Genomic DNA, 23124 nt, shown 5'->3' on the forward strand with positions numbered 1-23124 from the left:
GTCCCTACTCCCCTGGCCACACCTCATATCAGCTCGGCTTGCCCAGCCCTCTTGCCGAGGATCCAGCCCAGGCAGGACTCTCCCGGGGTCAGAGACAAGAACTGTCACAGTTGCCTGTCCCTGGGCACCAGTGGGAGCTTATGGTTCCAGCTGGTTCCTGCTCCCCGCTTGACATCCATCAGTCTCCTCGACTAGCTCCAGGGACTGTGCAGGGACAGATTTCCTGCCATGAAGCCACACATAGGAGTATCTTAGAATGGTTCTGTTCCTTTGACTACATTCTGATGGATGTGTACTTCCTTAGCCTTTCAACCAACAGCTCTTCATAGATAAGACTACTGAGCACTGGCTATGCCCAGCTACCAAGGTCTTGTGCTGGAGGCTAAACTGTGAATATACAACACACTCATGAGACCCTAAAACACCGCCCACTGCTGGGTGAGACATCCCAAAATTGTGTGACATCAGATCAAAATCTCTCATGCCTCAATTTCTTTACTAGTAGGTGAAAATTTCTTTATTAGTAGGCGAGAATGAGACCCACCTTCCAATCTGCTTCTCATTTAGTGCCGTTAGAATACGATGTAGCTAGAAGAGCTGGATGTGGTGGTGTACAAAGGACAACCTCAGCACATGGGAGGCATGGGGGCTTCCTGGAACCCGAGGCCAGGCTGAGCTACAGAGAATTCCCGCCCAGCCTGGACTATAGATTTCATTTCACTTATTGATTTACTTGGTTTTTCCAGACAGGGTTTCTCTGTGTAGTTTTGGGGCCTGTCCCAGAACTCACTCTGTAGACCAAGCTGGCCTCCAACTCACAGAGATCCACCTGCCTCTGCCTCCTGAGTGCTGGGATTAAAGGTGTGTGCCACCACCACCCAACCAAGGACTACAGATTAAAATAATAAAAAAAAAAGCTGAAAATACCTTCAAACTAAGCAGCTCCAAAAAACAAATTTAAAGAAAGCAATACCCCAAGCAGTCCTAGACATTGTTATAATCTTTTATTATGTATCAAATTGTCTTCAATATAACTTACAACCTGATTAAATCTGATAGATACTTTTATCTATTTAAAGGCAAAAAAATTCTCTTTATGTACATCTTCTGTCTAGAGTCTGGCAAATGTAGTACCTTTCATTGCAGGATTTTCGCTTAACATAACAAGCAAAAATAAACAACCAAAAAAAAAAAAATCAAATTGAACCCCCAGATCCCTCGACTACAAATGTCAATGATGAACAGAGCATTAAAAAGACAAACACAGAATAACTTTTGTTTAGAAATGCATAATGAATACTACTATTAGTGGCAAAAATCCAAACAGCCTGACTGTTCAGGGGCCGTTGTTCCTGCTCGGGGTCGGGGCAGACTCTAGACCATTTCTCGGCTCCTGCGGATGGCACAGCACAGGATCATGCTGAAAATCATGCCGAAGATCTGCAAAGACAGGGAGAGTGAAAGGGGAAGAGCGTCCCTCAGGCCAAGACAAGAGACCAGGGCAATGAGGTCCAGGAAGGGCTCTGATGCTGGAGGGATGCAGGCAGGATAACAGGAAGGACAGCCGACTTGGATTCCAACAGCCAGCCAGCCGCTGAGCTTCTCAGCTTGAGCCATTTCCTCAGAGAACATTCAGCTTTAAATGCCCAGTTCAGCGTCTCCAACACAATATGCAGAGGAAGACACTCACCACCCTGTTTCCTTTCTGCGGTGCTGGGAATGCAACCCAGGGCTTTGCCCATTTTAGCCAAGTGCTCAACCTCTGAGCCACAGTCTCAGAGCTCCTACCTCTTAGTAGTAAAAGGGAAACGCTGACAGCACCCACCTGGCCAGGACAGCCAGGGCTGCACTAGCTGCTGACCTCACAGCACTCCTGACAGTGCCTGGGCAGGGCTTAGGAAGAGCGAATCTTCCGTGGACCCCCCACCACTTACCATCACCACGGCAATGCCGATGCCCACTGCTCCAATGATGTGGAACTTGCTGTTGAAGACGTCATTGATGGCCTCTGGGCAGGACTGAGGGAGGCAAACAAGACACAGGTCACAAACAGTTTTGACTTTGAGAAGGCTTCAGAGCAGGGGGAGGTTTGAGGTCTTTCTTTCCTTCCTTTTACGTGCGAGTATTTTGTCTGCATGTGTGCGTGTGCGCCACGTCTGTTCCTGTGTCTGTGGAGCTCAGAAGTGGGTACTGGATCTCCTGGGACTGGAGTTACAGATGGTTCTGAGACACAATGCTGGGAGTGGAACCTGGGTCCTCCGGAAGAGCACCAAATGCTCTTACCACGGAGTCAACTCTCTCAGCACCCCCCCCCCCCCCCACACACACACACCTTCTTTCTCTACTTGGCAGTACTGGGGATGAAACCTGGAGCTTCACCCACCAGGCGAGTATTCCGCCACTCAGAGAGCCCCCTCTGGGGTCTCTTCCCACGTGGCTGGAGAATCACCTATTATTCTGCTTCTGGATTGAGGAAGACTGACCCATCAGGACCTGTTTCTATAGCTTTAGAAGCAGGCTTTCCCTCCCTAGAGTATGCTTGCTTTAAGGCTTTGGGACTTGGGCAGCAGTTGAGGGATCCCAGGTCCTAGAGGACCTTGTTGTATCTCTGATCTGGACTTGGTCTTGCTGCCTCTTGAGGAAAGAAGCCCCAGGGAAGAATGTTGCTAAATTCACCCTTGCCTTTGCAGGGATTTGTCCAAACAGTGGGGCTGGGTGCCAGAAGTTTGCTCTAACTTTACCTTAACCTGGATGGCTTCAAAACCTTGCTTCTTGGGGCAGGTGTCTGAGATAAACTGCTCCACGACGCCCAGCAGGCCACAGCAGTCCAACTGAAGAAAGGAAGCAGGGGTGAAGATGAGCAGGGGGTGGGGTGGGGGTGAGGGTCGGGGTGGGGGGGGGCGGCGGCAGGGCGGGTGGAGAGATAATTAAAAGAGGCATGCCAGCCTGGTACAGAAATACCAGGGTGTGGCTCTGTAGGGGTGTAGCCCAGGGGTCAGTGGTTTCCACTATAGAGGTTGACCTACCGCCATATGGATGGCTTTGAGTGTTTCCCGCTGGGGCTCATCCTTGGTCTTCAGCTTTTGGTAGGTGTCCTTGTAAAATTCCTGGACTTCCTTAATCACCTGCGAGGGACAAACGGATCAGCAGGAGAGATGAGTTTCTAGAAAACGTCTTCACAGATCTCTTCCAGTGTTCGGTTAACCTGCCACCCACGTCATCTCTCTCAGCGTCGCTCCTGCTTCAGCCTCCAGAGCGCCGGGATTACAGGAGTTGACCATCTTGCCTGGCTAAGTTTCTCCTAAGGTGGTGGTGTGGTACCGGGGATCCCCAGCCCCTAGCTCTCCTTCTTTTATCAGTTGGACAGTGTCTTGAAAACAGGGATCCTGCCTCAAGTGTCCATGTTCTTTTCCTCTGTCACCAGGAGTGTCAGGTGCCCCGCCTTCAAATGCTGCACTAGTCTGTGCCAGCCTGGCCTACAACTCCTTCAAGCTCACCATAGAACCTCAAGCTCAGACATGCTCAGCCCAGCAGTCCCCACTCCCATTTTCCCCCCAAACCCCCTATATCATTCAAGGTCCATATTCCCTTCTCTACAAATCAAAAGAGACCCCTCTGTCCAACCTCACCTTTTAAATCCCAAGGTACTTGTTCTAAGAAGCCTTTCTAGGGGGTGGGGGGAGAGCTGCTTAGCTGTGATTGGCAGATACACAGATGGGTACATATATACAATGGCTTCCAAAATGAATAGTTCTTGAATGTTTACTGTGTGGTACCCACACAGGGCAGGCTAAGCTCCACGTTCCCAGCCCTGAGGAGTGCCTGTCCTGCTCCCACGTGGAAACCATACTGGATAAAGAGGTGTGTTCTGTGGAAAGTCCAAGCAAGTGACTAGCCTGGGCCCTTCGATCTTCACCAACCCCCTTCCCAGCTCCGAAACTCCAGTCACTGCAGGACCCAAGAGTTCTTTTGGGAAACTCTTACCTCATCCTTGTGGGTGTAGCCCCAGACGGCCGCAGCTATCTCAATGGCGAAGATCACCAAGAGGAAGCCGAAGAACTAGAAGACATATGGGCCGCGGTGAGGGGGCTCCAGCGAGTCAGTCAGAAGCACCAAAGGGGTGGAGAGCAGGCAGCACGTAGATGCACAAATCAACAGGCAGGAAGGGGGTGACCGGAAAAGCAGAGAGTCCCAAGGCAATCTGGGGAAAATGTGGGCTCAGCCCACTCTAAACTGGTGTTTGAAGGCTGTTAGTTTGGAGTCTGGCGGCAGTATAACACCACTGCCTGGGGCCGTGGGCAAGATGGTGGTGGAAGCCAGGCAGATGCTGCTGGGGCTGAAGTGAGGACACAGGGGAGGCTGAGCAGAGCCCAGCTGTCTGGGCGTGCGCCTTCGTCACTCCGCGCACTCTACCTGTCCTCTGCGTTGGGTCTGGTGACATTTGGGGAAAGGAACGGGATTAAGGTAAGACTGACTCGCTCCTGGGAGTAGAGAAGAATACTCACCAATCCCAGCATGCACTGGGACTCTTGCACAGCTCCACAGCAGCCCAGGAAACCCACCAGCATCATGAGGGCCCCAGCTCCAATCAGGATGTACACTCCTGAGGGGATAGGGAGGGAAAGGACACAGGTTTGGAAACATCAGTTTGGAGACCCAGGCTTCTTCCTCGGTGAGCCTCCATGTTTATTACCTCCACTCCTGGGAAAGAGCCCCCTTTCTTAACCAAACAGCACTCTCCACCTCTGTTCCTGGTTCTTCTCTCCTCTCTCTTCCCCAGAACTCTGCTCCGTCATGTCTATACTCTACCTTATCCTTTGTTTCCCTAGAAGGGGTCCGAGGACAGGAACCCTCAGATTCTACTTAGGACACAACTCTGGTTCAGTCAGCTATGCTCCTTCCTGTTGGCTTGCCACTTGAGCTAATTAACTCAGACCCCTCAAACTAGGGCTAACTGCCTGGGACTTGAGAATATGAGTCCCCTTAGAAATCCCTTCTGCACGCTGCCAGGCACATAATAGGCAAGTGTCCATGTTGGAAATGCTGTTTCTTGTTCTAGTGCAAAGGACACGTATGTGGGTATCAAATCAGAAGATCCTTGTCTTAGCCTCAACACCGCTGCTAACTGCTGTGTGACCTTTACTTAAGACGTGTTTCTCAGGTCTGGAGAGACGGTTCAGTGGTTAAGAGTACTTGTGGCTTAAGGACCAGAGATCGGATCCCAGTACTCAAGTTGGGCAGGTCACAAATGCCTGTAACTTCAGCACTCAGGATCTGATGTCCTCTCTTGGCCTTTGCAGGTACCTCGTACTGCACACACACACACACACACACACACACACACACACACACACACACACTCACATCAATCTTACACGCCAAGAAGAAATGGTTCTGTTGGGAGGAAGTTACTCTAGATTAAGGGTGAACGGATTCATCATGCTGGGGGACAGTCAGTGACGCCACGCCTAAGTCTTCAGTGTGAGTGGCTAAGGGGGAGAAGGGGTAGGAGAGGGCAACGAGTCTTTAACTCTCATCCACATCCAGAGAATGCAAACCCCTGCATCTGGAACCACAGTGGAGATGTATACATGTAGCCACAGCCCTGGCTACATTTATTCCAGCTCATCATGGCTATGCCCATAGAGTCCATCGTACTGTGACACTCCCAAGGAGCCATATAGCTGCTGGGCAGGGACTACCCCTGTGAAGCCCCCTCTGTCCTAAGTCCTCTGGGAAAACCAAGAGAGGTTGTAGTGCCTCCCATAATTAAAGAAAAACATACATATACATATATATATAATTTTTAAAAATGTATTTTAAAATTACGTGTATGTGTGTGTGTCTCTGTTGGTGTATGTACTCATACATGCAGTTGTCCTTGGAGCTGGAGTTATAGGCAGTTGTTAAGCCACCTAACATAGGTTCGGGGAATTGAACTTGGGTCCTCTGCAAGAGCAGTATGCACTCTTAACCCACTGGGCCACTTCTTCAGCCCCAATACCTCCCATCTTGCTGCCCAGAATGCTTGGTTTTGAAGGCCAGTTTTGTAATCCCAGAGAAATTTATTCAGAAAAAAAATTTTATATTTATTCTATAAGATTTTATATATATATATATATATATATATATATATATATATGCATAAAATTTTGAGACAGAGTCTCTTCATGTAGTTCTGGCTGGCCTGGGACTCTATATAGAACAGGTTGGCTTTGAACTCATAGAGATCGACTTGCTTCTGCCTCCTAAGTATTGGGTTTAAAGGTGTACATGACCAGTCAGGTGTGCTGGCAGAGTATTATTCTTTTTGTGTGTCTGTGGGTGGGTGGGGGGGGTGTTATTTCGAGACATGATCTCCATATGTGGCTCTGGCTATCCTGGAACTCTCTCTGTAGACCAGATTGGCCTGGAACTCACAGAGATCCACCTGCCTCTGTCTCTATGCTGAGACTAAAGGTGTGCACCATCATGCCCGGCTAACACACGTTTAATCCCAGTACATGGAGGCAGAGGCAGACAGATCTCTGTGCATTCCAGGTCAGCTTGGTCTACAGAGTGAGTTCCAGGACAGCCAGGGCTGTGTAGCTGGGGTTGGGGAAAGGAGAACTCCAGGCTCAGTGAGACCCCCTCTCAAGGCAATGATCTGGAGAACACAGAGGAAGACACCCGGCTTTCTCTTTTGGCCTCCACGTGTCCACCCGTGAATAAGGTGGTTGGGACTTGGGATGGTGGTATGTTTACTGTATGTGAGGCATGGGTTCCACTTTTAGTACCACAAAAGGGGTAGGGCAACAGTGCTGTCTCCTGGAACTGTGAGGATGTAATCCACACATGCACAGGAAGTGCCAGCGGTTATTAAGCTCAATGATGCAAGGACTTGGTAACCACTGTAAAAACACGTCGTGACTTTTACATCCTTGATACTCTCTCCCTATTCCCCCACTGGAGCCCGAGAGACTTCTTCAAATAGGGGCTGAAAACGAGAGGGAGAGATAGGATGCTTTCTCCCACCACAGAGCACGCTCCATGACAAGAACTTTTGGCAGGTGCCACAGTGACTTCACTGTGCCGCATCTGCAGCACCCGGCATAGGCCTGGACTTTGCAAGCAGGAGACTGTGGGACTGGCCTGCAGCTGATGCTCATAGGCAGCACAGAGCAGAGCACACACAGTGGCCATTTGTGCCTCTCTCGCCTCCTCCCATCTGCCGTGACGTGAAGTCACGTGGGGTTGCTGGCAAACCCCAGGGTGGATGAATATGGGTATTGTTTCTGTGCATGCCTGGCCTAGACCGAGCAAGGGGACAGACGCAGCTTGTCCTCAAGTCATCTTCCTAGCCAGTCAAACGGAGTGGGGCCTGAACTTGGGAGGCGGTGCAGTCCCGTGCGCGGCCCCTGGGGAGGGGTGCAGCGCCAAAGGGATACCACTGAGTGAGTGAGGCATAGTCCAGTCCTGATTTCCGACTGTCACATCAGGGCAAGACAATGAAGGATGAGGTCACTCCTTTGAGCTGCAGAGCGAGGGCTGAATAAATGGGGGGTGGCATTAAGAGATCAAAAGGATTTGTGAGCACATGAAATAGAACCAAGTGCAAACAGACAGGTGCACTTTCCTGAGTCCACACCCCAGTACGGGAGCTTGGACCCCCTGGTAAAGCCAAGGCAGTTGTGGTAGCAGTAAGTGACTCTAAGAGGAGAGAGCATTTCTCATGTAGAGAGAGAGTGCTCCCTGAACGGGCCTCTCGGTTCACATGACAGATCCACCCCAGAAAGATTTTAAATGAAAGGGTCTGTTGGCTTTGACTCTTGCTCCGACAGCTGCAGCTCTGGAGTGTCTGCTGGCCTTCTCTAGTCGGGAGAAAAGACGGCAACCCTTGGAGCAGCCTTTAAGCTACAGAGTGGCCCATCTGGAACGAGGTCTCCCAACCCTAGTGAGTCACGGACCCAGTGTGAGCCTTGGCTTGTATCCACTCCCCACTGTGGCCCTGCAGGGGTAGAGCTCAACCCTTCACGGCTTCCTGAAGGCCGGGTGAGCGTTCACCTCTGAGCTCCACCCCAGCACTTGGCTTATTTATTTTTTTTTAAAAGGAACTGTCCACTGCTTCCTTTCGGGAAAGCTGCTCACAGCCCCACACCCCACACTTGTTAGCAAGGGCTGGCAGTGATAAATGACAAAGTGTTCCCTTTTGTAAAACAAGTGAATGTTAGCTTTCTGTCTGACTCATGGAAAAATTTATTTGTCAGAGGGCCTTCTCCAGGATCTCCGCGCTCAGTTGCTTAAGGGCTGTTTATTGTACTTTTTTCCCCCTTGGGGTCCTTTGCACAGGAACTAGGGTGTTGTGTCTCACCTGTGTATTGGGCTCTGGCTCAGGCTAGGGAGGACACAGCAGCCACCCCTGAAGGCCTCAAATCTGCCTCATAAGCATTTCCCTTTGCCCACTTGTGTGGAAGAGAAGCCAGTCTTCTAGGCTCATCCACACTTGCCTAAAGTCATTGACCCCCAAATAACTGGCCCCCACTCCACTCTCCCACCCACAGCTCAGTGCTCTCTTCCCTCCCACGGCCGGTTCCTCTCAACTCAGAAGAGCCTCATCCCCATTCCGTGCGGCCCAGCATGCTAACTCAGAGAGGTGTGGGTATGCACGCCATGCCGGCTTCCAGTCGGGGAAAACGAGGCAGTGGGCAATCACGGACCAGAGCAGGGAGGCCAGCATACCGAGGACATTTACATCCGGAATGTCCCAACGAGGGGTGGACACTCATGGCTTCCGGCCATGGTTCTAGAAAGACACCATATTAAGAAGAGCTGTGGGTGTGGGACCAGAAAGAATGCAGTTCTGTGACATGTTTGACGTGTTTGTCAGCCTGGGACAGGGTCCTGCTGACAGGATGAATCTACCAGGGCTTGAACTGGAGAGAAGGCTCATGGGAAGCTATCAGCCGTTCTAAAGTCCTGCTTCTCTGCTTCATTACACACGCTGTTTTGACTGTGCAAGCTGTGGTCTCCCCCCAGGAAACCTGAGCAGGTTTCCTGAAAAGTCAGTTGATAGTTAGGCTGGCCTGAGGGTGCCATGTGCAAGGAAGGTTGGCCACCACATGATGTCAGCCTGGGTGTAGCTGGCATCCCTACTTCGTGGGCTGGGAGAACTGTGGTCCACACAAAAGGCTCATCTCACAGTCCAGTGGGAAAGGGGACACGGAGGACAAAGGGTCCTTGGCCCTTTGCCTGGGGACAACAATTTCAGTTTCCCAAAATGTAATGGTCGTGCAGGCAGGGCCCAGACCTACACACCACTCGGTTCCCTGATGTTTTAGTGGCTTTGACAATAGCCCATTGTCCCGGAAGCAGAATAAAGTGTTCAAAGCTTAACTTTTAGAAGGGTTGGTGGCACAGGCCTCTGATACCAGCTACTCCAGAGGCTAAGGCAGGAGATTAGATACCAAGGCCACTCTAAGTAGGTTCAAGGGCAGTGTGAACAACTTTGTGAGACCCTGTCTCAAAGTTTGAAGGGAAAAGAGGGCTAGGGATACAATTCAACGGGAGAGTCTGCATGCTGCAAGCCCCGGGTTCAATCTCCAGGAAGCCCCTACCCCCAAATCAAAAAACCACCCTAAAAACAGGGTCCAATGCAAAGGGGCTGCGTACTGACAGAGCTGAGGGGCAATGGATGCCAGGCCCCAGCAAGGGACTGCTGTCTTCTGCTTTGTTGGTTTATTTGTTCTGTTTTTCGACAGGGTTTCTCTGTGTAGCCCTGGCTGTCCTGGAACTCACTCTGTAGACCAGGCTGGCCTCAAACTCCGATCCACCCGCCTCTGCCTCCTGAGTGCTGGGATTGAAGGCGTGCACCACCACTGCCTGGTTGGGACTGTGTTTTCAATCATCTTCCGGTGTCTTCAGGGAGGACCACTGAAGACCACTTTGACTGCATCATAACCTGCAGGATTAGAATGCTAGGAGGTTCCCAGAGCTGTGCTCCCATGCCTCCACTCACGTGGTCACCGCTCTCTTGCCTCCTTGCATGATTTCCTTTTTCTTTCTTTCTTTCTTTCTTTTCTTTCTTTCTTTCTTTCTTTCTTTCTTTCTTTCTTTCTTTCTTTCTTTCTTTCTTTCTTTCTTTCTTTCTTTCTTTCTTTCTTTCTTCGAGACAAGGTTTCTCTGTGTAGCTTTGCGCCTTTCCTGGAACTCACTTGGTAGCCCAGGCTGGCCTCGAACTCACAGAGATCCGCCTGGCTCTGCCTCCCAAGTGCTGGGATTAAAGGCTTGTGCCACCACCGCTGTCTCCAGCTAACCAGGGCCACGGGTGCAGAGGCTTTTCTCTTAGCCTCCACTTGTGTGAGCTCAAAAGGCTCAGAGAGCCTTACCCTGTCCCCGATAAGGGGGTGTGATAGTCACTTCTTACAAGGGGAGCTCCCTTCACAACCTAGCACAGGGACCTCCAGGGGGACCTGGGGTTTATGATCTAAGACTGAGAACTTGCCCAAGTGCCTGGGCTCTCTAGGTTATGAGATGGGAGGTATACCCTGTTTCTTGTAGCGTTTCAGCGATGGAGCCAGGGAACTACACCAGGAAGAGCTCAGACTTGGGAGCGGTTTCCTCCCAGGAAACCAGCCACCACTGAGAACTCTTCTTCCCACATCTAAAAATATACAGCATTAGCCTGAGTCCTGGGTGATGGAAGAACGAGCAGGTGACCAGGAGCAGTCAAAAGGACGGGAGGCTGAGGACTCAGGATTCTCAGAAGACGCACGGGGACTGTGGGGCCCTTGCCCAGGAGATGGGCCTGAAAAGGTACCCATTCCTGCCCGGGAACCTGCCATCCATCCCCAGGGAGGGATCTCACAGCTCCCTGTGTGCTAGGGCATAGAGTACGAAGGGTCCCCTTGGCATCCTGCTCCCCATCCTCTGTGTAGTGTGGCCCTCCACACCCCACCCCCTCCTGCTCTGGCTGTGGCATTCCTGCAGCCAACTCAAAGCTCTGTTGCTAAAACAAGTCCGGGCACTATGGAAACCTGCTCCCTAAAAACTCTGCTTGTAGTTAAAACACACACACACACACACACACACACACACACACACACACACACACGCACACACACACAAACCAAACAAAAGGCCAAACCATAAACCACAAGTGTTCCTTCTCCCACTTTCTTTTTAACAATAGGGTAACACATTCAGCCCTTCCCCACCCCATTGCCAATGAATAATAATAAAAGGCAGGACAACTAGGAGATCTGGACAGAGAGTTCGGGTGCTTTGCGATTTAGAGACCTCCCTGTTCCCCTGCCTGGCCATGTCTGGCCCCAGGGAGGAGGGTAAGGGGAGACTGCCGGAGCCCTGGAGGAGGGCGGGGGCTGGGGGGCTGGGGTGGGGAGAGGCTGCCTGGAGCCTCAGCCCCTGGTCCCCGCAGCCTGGGAGATGATAACCATGTCAGACGACTTTCTTGTCTTTTGTAAAAATAACTTTGGTGGGTGGAAAGGAAGTGACCACTCACGCTGGGTCCGATGACTGACAGGGTCACTCTAAAAATAGGGGGTTTCCTACTTCCAGACCAGGCGGAGGGGAGCCGAGGGCCGAGTTTACCCAAGCCGGCCACTGTATGAGATGAGGGTGCTCAGTGCCATCTCCTCTTACAGAGGCAGAGGAAGGGACTGAACAGAGGCAGGAAGGACCAAGAAACCCGTGGAGACAAGGGGACCAAGCTGCCTCAAGCTCGGGTGATCCCAGCCATATTGGAAGTGGAAAGCCTCCCCTAAGGCAAAAACAGTCTTCACCAAGGGTGGGGTGGCCTCTTGAGTCTCTCCTATAAACCCCCTTTTTCTTTTCTCTCCTTTCCATATTCTCTCTGTCTCCATCCCTCACCTCTTTATTTTCTTTCTATCACTTGACTCTTAGCTTCTCTTTTGACCTCTTCCTCAGGGCCTCATGCAAGCTCCTCCACCAGAGGCCCCCCTCCCCGCCCCCCCTCTACTCCCATTAATCTTAATCTTGACTGTATACCCAGGAAGCTAGTTTGAGGCGGGGAGGGGAGTCCCTTCTCTCCTGGGCTCTGCAGATCCACGCAGGACAAAGGTTTCTGACTTAAGATTATGACTTAGTTTGGAGACACACTGCGTGTGAACCAAGGCTCCTGACCCCCCAGGAGTGGTAGCAGCCTTGTGAGACTCAACTTCACAGAGAATGGTCAAGATGACAGAGCCAGCTGGCGAGGAGAGAAACCACATCAGTCAGACGCAGACGCACGGACACAGCCCTACACACTCACAAAGCCACCTCACTTGAAAGGGACGGACGGGGCTGGCTCATGCAGCCAGCCTCTCCCAGGCCCAAGTCCCCAGGTCAGCTTGGAGTCTCCAGAGCTGAAGTGCCAACTCCCTGTCTCACCTGTGTAGAAACTGGAATGATTAGATTCTTGCTCAAAGATGCTCTTGGTCTGAGAGTCGAATCGGAGCCATAGTCCAATGGCAAGCACCGCAATTCCGGCAAGCTGCAAGACACACAATACATTGACTGGCATTAGTCCTGACTGCCTGGGATAACACAGCCAACACATGCTGAAGAGATTCGCAAAGGACTCTGGCACCATCCTTTCCTTCTGCCCTCCAAGTGCATCTGGCAGTAGCAGAAGGCGATGGGAAGTGTGTGATCAACCCCTGTGCCAAAATGATCAGTAAACTTGGATTAACAATTCCCTACCAAGGGTGATGGTGCCACACATTTAATCCTAGCACTCAGAGAGGCAGAGGCAGGTGGATCTCTGAGTTAGAGGCCAGCCTGGTCTACAGAGTGAGTTCCAGGACAACAAGGGTTACACACAGAGAGAAACCCTGTTTCAAACCCTTTGAGCCCCCAAAAAGAAAAAAACAAAACAAAACAATACCCTACCAGAAGTAATAATACAGTAGGCAGGTACAGAATACCATACAGCCGTGAAGATACATCATGATGGCTACCAGCTACAAGTATATCTTACAATGTTTAGCAAAAGCAGGGGCCACTGAACTCATAAACTAGGATTCTATATAGTTAAATACCAGTATGCTGTTTAAGCTGCACGCATATAAAAATCTATGTGATAAAGGGAAAAAAAGCAATGGACATAAACTGAGTGATGAGCTCCAGGTAGGGGAGGAAGTGCTAAGCAGGGTGAGTGAGTATCTGGAGTGCTTAATAGGATGCTTAATGATATTTTTAATTGTCATGCTGTGTTGTCCAGGCAAGCCTTGAACTTCTGGGCTCAAGCGATCGCCCTGCCTCAGCCTCTTGAAAGACCAGGTATATACTACCACGCCAAGCACAAATTTGTGACCTTTACCTTGAGCAATGCTAAACCCATGCACGGGGATTGGGGACAGCTGTGAAGTGCTCAGCACATGACATATCAAGACTACTCCTCGCTTACCCGCATCAGCCCTTTACTCCCCACTCGCCCACCCCTGTTCCTGGCATTGTGGAAGCAGATGCTGTTGGGGAGGCTTTCTGCCAAGCCTCTTCATCCCTCACTCCCCAGGACCAGCTGACCTCTCATCCCTGGTACCAGGGCTTGCTGGGGGAGTGACTCACAGTCCTCCAGTGTAGTGGCCGGCTGGATGAGGGAGACAGACCTGATTTTGCTCATCTACCCATCCTAACAGATGCTGTGGGATGGTCTGTATGTCAAGTGTGTTGCTGATTGGTCAGTAAATAAATCACTGATTGGCCATTGGCTAGGCAGGAAGTATAGGCGGGACAAGGAAAAGAATTCTGGGAAGTGGAAGGCGGAGAGAGGCACTGCGAGCCGCCATCAGGACAAGGAAGATGTAAGGTACCAGTAAGCCATGAGCCATGTGGCAAAGTAAAGATTAATAGAAATGGGCTAAATATAAGAGTAAGAGCTAGACAATGACAGGCCTGAGCTAATGGCCAAGCAGTTTAAATAATATAAGAGTTTGTGTGTTTATTTTATAAGTGGGTTCTGGGACTGGCGGGATTTGGTGGCGGGAGCTGGAGAAAAGTTCTCCAGCAACAAATGGCGTCCAACGTGGTGGCAAGAGTTTCCACCTAAAAACTGAGAAAAAAGATTCTAAAACGGAGCTAAAAACAGCTTCCTAAGTGTCTCTCTCAAATAAGCGGCAGCTGCCGGTTTGAGCTACTGGCGGGTTCCTGGCGTGCATGCTCGACCTGCAGTATGGCGGGAATAAGGCCTCTGCAAGTGGCACATTAAGCTGCGTGGTAGATTTAGCCTTTGCAGGTACAAAACAAAAAAAGAGGTTTTTGGGCTACACGCTGCTTGGATAAAAGCATAGACCCACGATAGCTCCCAGAGCTGGCGGTAAACGTAGCCATGTTGGGAAGCTGAGGTGGGCGGAGCCAGCAGCCACAGCTGCTGCAGTTTAAGGCAAGAGATTCACAATAAGACAGATTCAGATGTAATAGTTTACAATGTATGTAAAAGATACGTAGGCTTGAAAGAGACAAAAAAAAGTGATATATAGAGTTATAGAAACAAATACCTAGTTTTAAAAAATAAAGTCTTTAAAGAGACAGTAAAGGTAGTATAAAAAATAAGCCACGTAAAGATGACTACCACACAGAGAATCTGGATTATGTTCTCTTTGATATTCGTAACTACAGAAAAACATTTGATTGTAAAAGCTGTTGAGTTATGCCAAAATGTATATTTTAAAGGTACCTTGACTTCAAAATTTGGATATAAGGATATGTTGCTTTGGAAAAGAGTCTCTGTTCTTGTTTCCACAGAAAGCCAGAGACTATGGATTTGTTCCAGATTAAGATACATCAGGTTTGACCAGCCAAGACCCCCTGAAAGGTCTCCAATGACACCATGGCCCAGATGATTCAACATCCAGAATGGTTTCAAGTCAACTGGCTCAGATATACAGCCTCACGGACTACTCCATGATCCTAAAATTTTCTTTCTGTCTCCAGAAGATACAGCGCCCCCCTCCAGCAGGAAGTAGTAAGAGAAGCTACGCCCAAATTCCCAAATATACCAAGCTGGCTTTAGAGATGGAATTGGCTCACTCCCCCTCTAAACCCAGACATATTGCTCAAAAAAAAAAAAAAAAATGGTTAAGAGATTCTTGTGTCCCAAATCAGAAGAGCCCTCTGGTGTGGGACAGAGAAAAAACAATATTTTTATTTAAATCAGGTTGATTATAAATACAATCTCTTTCTAAAACAAAAAGGGGGATAGTTTAGATATGATAGGATGAAAGGGTAGATTAATGAACCTACTTTTAAAGAGTAACAACTTGTTTAAAATGTTTTACATCGCTATAGATTTTAGTTTATTGATACAAGTTTAAACTTAATTTTGTTATACTGTATATATATTTCTATTCTTGTTTGAGGTATTATGTTTATGTAACTCATTTAAAATTGTAATGGATAATTAAAAAATAGATTAATAGTTAGTCATCTATGATAATATTTGTAGCCATGTTAGTTAAGTCTTCTAGGTATACATAGATATATTTCAGATAGATAGGTAGTCTTCAAACACTTCAAAGACCTACAGAATATGACATTTAAAATGTTTTAAAAATTTAGACTTTCTGGACAGTGAGACATGTCTGCTCCTGACAGCACCGATTTACTTCAGAGAGGAGGATGGGCATCGAAGACACTCCATATGGAATTTATCTTCACCTTGACAAAAATAGCCATTTGGGCAAGAAACTGTTCTTGCCTGGACTGCCTGATCAACTGGACATAGAGGACCCATACAAAGGTGACCACTGAACTTTGCTTGACAAAATGGTCCTTCAGGTTCCTGCTTTGCAGAGAAAACTGCCAGACATTCTACAGGACACAGAGAAAAGTGAATAAGAGACTCTAGGCCTGTGGGCTGAAGACAGATGCCCCAACTTTACAAGAAAACTTTGCATGACTGTCCAGGCTCAGCTGTCTCTGTCTACCCTACAAGACTCCTAAAAGTTGCTTATATCCTTCTCCATTTCTCAGGTAGTAGTATATCCTTCTGAGGTCTTTGATGTGGTTAAAGACTAGATACTTACAATTTTCCTTAGTTATAATAAAAGATAAGTTAGATATAAAACCTTAAACTTACAAATATAAGATAGATAGGATCTCTTCTTTAATATTATAACTGTAATTCTTGCTTGATAATTTTGTTATATGTAATTTTACTATGTTAAAGTTAAAACCTTCCTTTTTAAGAAAAGAAAAGGGGAAGTGCTGTGGGATGGTCTGTATGTCAAGTGTGTTGCTGATTGGTCAGTAAATAAATCACTGATTGGCCATTGGCTAGGCAGGAAGTATAGGCGGGACAAGGAAAAGAATTCTGGGAAGTGGAAGGCGGAGAGAGGCACTGCGAGCCGCCATCAGGACAAGGAAGATGTAAGGTACCAGTAAGCCATGAGCCATGTGGCAAAGTAAAGATTAATAGAAATGGGCTAAATATAAGAGTAAGAGCTAGACAATGACAGGCCTGAGCTAATGGCCAAGCAGTTTAAATAATATAAGAGTTTGTGTGTTTATTTTATAAGTGGGTTCTGGGACTGGCGGGATTTGGTGGCGGGAGCTGGAGAAAAGTTCTCCAGCAACAAACAGAGGTACTTATTGATACCAATACCGCCACCTTGCTTTTTTGGGATCTTGATTCTCTGCCCTAGGTAGGAGCTGTGAGAGTCTGCGGTGTGGACATCACCCCCTTCCCATCCTTTCTCCCTGAATTTACCCATGAAGTAGCAATTGGATTCTGTGCATTGAGTGCCCAGCACACGTGGTGACAGTGGGTAGGGCCACCCAGGACATCAGCCTATAGAAACCACCTCGCCTGTACCCACAGTATAGGCTGATTCAACCCCATCATGTACTGAGTCCCCACAGTGTGGGCTCTTTCCTGGCTTAGAGTCCTACTGCTTCAGCCTTCCCCCCTGTAAACAGGAAGGCGGTTGTGGCCTGCCTGTGCCTCCCCAGTTGGCCAGAGGATAAAGGGGCTTACATTAGAGCCCATGCTCCTAAAAGAGGAGGTATTCACCGGGCTTTAGGAAAGCAGCTAGACCTTCTCAGTGCAGGGTCGCAGGACCCAGCACCCTCTGTTCTGTGGATGGTCAGCCGGCATCTTCCCGCACTGCTCAGTCCTCCTCTTAGAGAAGACATTGCTAAACACCAGTAAGAAGGTCCCGAGGCCGAGAGTCTCTGGCTGCATACTGGAAAAGTTCATGAGTGGCGGGCTTGATGGTGCAGGAGTTACAGGGTTAACATGAACCCAAGAACTGTGTGTTCAAAGACACAGGTCAGGTTTTCCTCCTCAGCAAGGGAGTCTCTTTAGGCAGAGTCCAAATAGAGCACGATTTCATGCTGGAGAAGGGAGAGCCATGTCTGGTCAGAGGCTAGCTCATCTCCAACAGAGTGCTCCCGACCACAGGGAGCATCAGAATCAGGGCGGGGGTGGATGGGCTTGGCGGGGCCCTGAGTTAGACTCTGGTTTAGTATCAGAAATGATCCACACACATATTTGACATTCCTATCTACCTTAGGCCACAAAACTTTTTTCTGTGGTGAAAAGGGGTGGAAAAAATGTGAGAAGCCCTGCTACCCTAGTCTGTGAGCACAGGTGGGAAGAAGAAATATGGGTCAGAAAACAGAAACTTGGCAAGAAAGAGGAATCGTAGGTCTCATCTGGGGCCATGGCTGAGGGTAGAAGTCGATTCTACCTGTGGGCTCCACCCTGTGGGCTCCACCCTAAGCCGAGTGTGACACCACTGGGGATGTCCACACCACAGTGCCACACAAGCCGAGTGTGGCACCGCTGAGGATGTCCACACCACAGTGCCACACAAGCCGAGTGTGACACCGCTGGGGATGTCCACACCACAGTGCCACACAAGCCGAGTGTGGCACCGCTGAGGATGTCCACACCACAGTGCCACACAAGCCGAGTGTGGCACCGCTGGGGATGTCCACACCACAGTGCCACACAAGCCGAGTGTGGCACCGCTGGGGATGTCCACACCACAGTGCTGCTTAACAGTGAAGAAGCAGATGCAGCCAGCTGCAGAGACTTGGAAAATGTCACCAAGCCCCGGGTATTTTGTTGAAAAAGTCACCAGGGAGGAGGAAGGCTGAAGAGAGTGGAGGACAGGCAGGCTGAGGGACGCTGGAGCAGTGTGTGGACACTTGATCAGGGCTGTGAGCCACCTGCCAACTTCTTGTCTGTTTAGCTGTTTTCCCTCTGAGACAGGGTTTCTCTGTGTAGCCCAGGCTGTCCTGGAACTCACTGAGACCCGCCTGCCTCTGCCTCCCAAGCGCTGGGATTGAAGGCCTGCGCCATCACCTCCTGCCTTGTTTTTGTTATTTTGTGAGACAAGGTCTCACTATGTCGCTCTGGCTGACCTCTGCCTCGGAGGCTGGGATCAAGGGTGTGCGCGACCCCCACCCCCCCCACCCCCCCAGCTTTTGTTTGGTTGTGAGACAAGTTGCAGCCTGGTTTGGGAGAAACGTGCTGTGTAGACCAGGCTGGCCTTGAACCTGTTCCTGCCTTCCAAGTGCTGGGGTTCCAGGCATGTCCCTCTTACCGTGTTTGTTGATCTCTGGTGCTAAGTGGCTGCAGGGGATGCTATGGAAGTCTTTAGCTGCCTTGTTCTGCGTAATGGAAAGACAGCCACAGTCGCTAGGGTGGTGGGGCTGTAAAACCTGAATAGCTCACAGTTGGCTACTCAGGCAGTATTGTTTAAGGAGCCGAATACTTCCCAGAGGCACTTGCTTTTGGTGGCCAGTAGTTGGGGTACTTCCATAGCCCCCTTCCTTGCTCTCCCCCCAGCCACTAGAACTAGGCAGCTCTGGCCTTTAAAAAAGAATCCTGTCAATCAAATACCAAGGGACTCCACTGTCTGAGCAGGAGCTACCTCTGCAGGTTCGTGTGCAGTGGGTAGTTAGGCCTCTCGTGCTGCTGTGCTGAACGTGTATGTATAGGCTTTTTGTTGGATATTATTCCCTCAACACTGCTGTAGAGCTACTTATACAGCATTTATACAGAATTAGGACACGTGTGGGTTACATGTACATGTAATACCATTGTAAGGCATCCTCAGATTTTGGCATCTGCAGAGGTAGGGGTGGGTGGGGCAAAGAGCTGCTGGGTAAGGGTAGGGTAGGAGTTCCTGGAATGGAGACTCTGGAGACAGCGAGCAAGGAATGGCTGTATATATGCATCTGTGAGGCAGAGATTGACTGCCCAAGCTCCGACCCCAGGACTTCTCTTCCTTGATGGGCTGTGTCCTTCAACTGGAGCCAAAATTCACCCTTTCTCTCGAGTGGGTTTGTCAGTATTTTATCACGAGAAAAGTAACTAATAAAAGTTTCCTTCCAGGCCAACTAACCGACGTTGGGCAGCCACATCAGCTACAGAGCTGCCCAGGCCACTGCTCTGGTGTCCGTCAGCACAGGACCCAGGCAGGTTTGACGCGGATGCTCAGACAGGGCCCTTAGAACGGGGCCCGCAGCGTGCCCGACCACCAGCTGGAGAGGAGAGCAAACACAGTCCCGGGGCGGCATTCCCAGCCAGAGGCCCTGCCTGCAGTTGGCCTTATTACCTTTTTTGTTTCCAACAAAAGCCAAATGGAAACAGTCTGGTTTTGCTTCGAAAAGCTCCTTTGCCATCTGGCCCCAGACGGTTCCATCCATGTGACAGTGAAGGAAAAAAGGAGTTTCCCCCATTGTTTCACGGGGCCTTGCTTTGTTCTGTCACTCATAGGGACTTAAAAAAAATTAGTATTGTAAGATGGGCCATAAGGAAAACGAGACAAATCTACACTGTATACAGTCCACCAAGAACCTTGACCAGAATTTCTTCCTCCTTTCCTGTTTTTTTTTTAAAAACTCTGTATGTGCGTGTGTGTTCTTTAATGTTCACTATAGCTCTGTGTGTGTGTGTTCTTTAATGTACACTATAGCACACATGTGGAGGTCAGAGGTCAACCGCATTCCACCCTAAGACAGGGTCTCTTATTTGGCTAGCACCGGAGAGCTGCTGGGGCTTCCCTTCTCTATCTCCCTACAAACTCCAGTACCACCACGCCTGGCTTTATGTGGGTTCTGGGGACTGGGACTCACGTCCTCAGGTGTCCTGGGAAAGCATTTAACCCACTGAGCCATCTCCCCAGACCCCATGTTTCTGTTTTGGTTTCTGAGACAAAGTTTCGTGATGTGGTCCACGCTAGCCTTGAACTCTCCTTCATCCTTCTACTTCAGCTCCCCAGGGCTAGGTGACCAGTATCTTCAAAAACTCCAGTCAGGATGATGAGGAACGAGCAAAGTCAGAAGCTGTCGTAGGCAGCGGTTTAGGACAGCACGGCTGTTGTGTGGGGTCCTGGGTCAGAATACTGCATCAGAAAGGACACCAACGGAAGCAAGTTGGCACTGGTGAGCAGCAATGTGTGGTGATGCACGCCTCTTCTCCCAGAACACGGGGCAGGGAGACAGGAGTTCCGGGTTTGGTAGTGAGCTCCCGGATAGCCTGGGTTCTAGCATAAAAACGTATTTCACAAAGCCTCCCCCAAACTCAAACCTTAAGCAAACAAGAATCCAGTAACACTGTGGGAGCAGGAACAAGGTAAGGTCTGCTGTGACACTGGCAGCCAGCAGAGGCTACACTATCTTGGCAAGTGCTTCTGCACTAAAAAGCAGCTGCCGCCTGTCTGTCTCTCCCCCACAAGGCTTCCGTCTCCTTCAAGGACTGCTCAGTTAATTAGCTCCTTTACTGCCTCTGTGTTCTGTCTCTGCCAACACTACACTGGCAGGTCTCTCAACCCTAGAAAGAAAGAAACAGCAGAATGGAAACCTGAGCTCTCTGTCTGTCTTCAACCTTGCGCCCCGACACTGTCCCTGCAGTCCTGAATCCTCACGGACAGGTCACTAACTGTTCAACCGTCCCAACCTGCAGCTGATGCCCAGGAACCCAGGCTCCTGCTCCTTTGATGGAATCTAAGATTCCCAACTCAGCACCTAGCATTCCTGCCTCTGCTCACCCAAGTCCCTCCTGAAATGCCACCCTGGCCACTAGGCTGCTCTTGCTCCAGCACTCAACTCCCCTCTCACCAGGACACACACTCCTTAAGATCAGGTTACTCCTTTCCATATCACCCCACTCCCCACCATCTGTCCTTTGGATGGACCACGACGACGATGACTCCAAAGGAACCCTTTCCTAGTATCTCACAACAGATGAAGCTGGGCACAGTGGCTCCTGCCTGGGATTTTAGCACGAAGGAGGCTGGGGCACGGGTGAGGTGGCGTGGGCTTTAATCATAGCACTCAGGAGGCAGAGGCAGGAGGATCTCAGTGACTATTATATAGTAAATTCCAGGCCAGTCAGGGCTACATCATGAGATCACACCTATAATCCTAGCACATGGGAGACTGAGGCAGGACATCTTTGAGGCCAGCGTGGGCTATACAGTAAATCCTGACTCAAAATCAAAACAGAGTAGCTCAGTGGTCGGGCACTTGCCTCCCTTGGAAGGGCCTGGATGAGGGAGGGGCCAGTCCTTATTAAGTCTTTACTGCCTTCCAACAGTGACTCTCTATGCACAGCTGGGGCGGATCTCAAATTTTCGAACCTCCCATGTTTTCCAAGGGCTGGGATTACAGGCACGTATTGCCACACCCGGCTCCTATAAAACCTTCTGAAAAGCCAAGTTTCTGCAAACCTGCGGTCCTCTCTGTGGCCCCGCCCTTCGAGAAATCTAGCCATGCACTCCAGCTTTGGGTGAACCACACAGACAACCTGATCAGGTAAGGCTTAAGCCAATTTCAGAATCACAACACCTCTCTCTCCCTGACTTTGCTTTCTGGTGTTAATGCTGGAGTCGAACCCGGGCCTGGCACTTGTGAGGCAAGCTCCCAAGGCCTCCACCATCGCGCCACATCCCAGCTCATTTTCTGTTTTCCCAGATCCACAGGAAGTGCAGAGCAGGGTTTTAGTGAGTCACATCGCAAATCTCACTACAGGGACAGTCTCACCCTGAAACATGACTGCAGCCGATGGAAACATTTCCAATTCCAAAGGACTATTAAAAAAAAAAAAAGATGAAGTGTAATAATGGAGCTTAGGAGTACCGGGCCGCTCAGTTGTTCCTAGCCAAGCTTGCAAAACTGGATTCAGCCAGATCCTGTGGAGATATGCACCCACTGGGGGAAGGGGAATTGTTAGAAACTCAAGTCTGTGGGCAGATGGAGGAGGAGACTAGAAGCTGCATCCGGCCCCTCAGGTGGGAGGCAGCATGTGACCCTCTAGGACAGATCCCCGTCAGAACACACTGGGTGTACTAGGTGTTCTGCGCTGGGCCATCTCCTGTACTGTGGCCTGACCGGCCATGCATTTTTTTTTTTTTTTTTTTTTTTTAAGGACAAAATTCTTAGCATGTTTTTCCTAGTTGGGGTTAGAGAATCCAGAAAACAGAGAGGTTTTGAAACAAGGTTTCATGGGGCCCAGGTATAAACTTTACATGTAGCCTCCACAGTCCTAAGACTGCAGGCACATGCCACCAAGCCTGGTTTATGCGGTACTGGGGATTGAACTCACGGCTTTGTGCACGTTAGGAAAACATTCTACCAACGAGCTCAGCTACACTTCCAGCCCACTCTGCATGGACTTGAGGTAGCCTCATCTGCCATATTGGGAGGGGTGGAGGCGGGCTGTGGGGAGTGGAGGAGGTCAGGGAAAAGGAGAGGGTTTTCTTTCCTACTTCCTGTTGACCTTCTGGAAAAAAACAATGGCTATTTTAGGAGAGGATGAGGATGGTGACATAATAGAAATGTAGCAAGCAAGAAGCAGGAAGCCCTGTAGCTGCCACCTGTCACCTGCACGGCTACACCACCAGTTCCTGGCTGTACATGGGGAGGATCCCAGAATCACCTGAGGAATTCTAAACACGCGTTTGCCCTGGCTCTACGTGGGTGCCAGGTGATGGGACCGCACACCTCTGTTGGGAAGGACTCTGTAATTCCGACGCTGCCGTCAGAAGCTCCGACACAAAGCACTTTCCTCAATTCCCTTCATTTCTCCTCACCTTACCCTAGCTCCGTGATACATAGCTAGGCTGGCCTCGAACTTGTGGTAATCCCCCTGCCTCAGGTCCCTGAATGCTGCTG

General features: G+C 49.8%; 1 protein-coding gene across 1 annotated transcript in view; it reads right to left on the reverse strand.

Moving 5' to 3' along the window:
• Positions 1–989: 989 nt before the first annotated feature.
• Positions 990–23124, reverse strand: part of Cd9 (CD9 molecule) — a 37259-nt gene continuing 15124 nt past the window's right edge. The window contains exons 2-8 of the mRNA XM_059256908.1: positions 12388–12490; positions 4506–4603; positions 3985–4059; positions 3027–3125; positions 2742–2831; positions 1935–2018; positions 990–1440 (exon numbers count right to left, since the gene is read on the reverse strand). Of these exons, the coding sequence (XP_059112891.1) occupies positions 1375–1440; positions 1935–2018; positions 2742–2831; positions 3027–3125; positions 3985–4059; positions 4506–4603; positions 12388–12490 (615 nt within the window). The 3' untranslated portion in view covers positions 990–1374. The remainder of the gene's footprint in view (positions 1441–1934; positions 2019–2741; positions 2832–3026; positions 3126–3984; positions 4060–4505; positions 4604–12387; positions 12491–23124) is intronic.

The sequence above is a fragment of the Peromyscus eremicus genome, chromosome 3, assembly GCF_949786415.1.
Source record: "Peromyscus eremicus chromosome 3, PerEre_H2_v1, whole genome shotgun sequence".
In the NCBI taxonomy this organism is placed as follows: Eukaryota; Metazoa; Chordata; class Mammalia; order Rodentia; family Cricetidae; genus Peromyscus; species Peromyscus eremicus.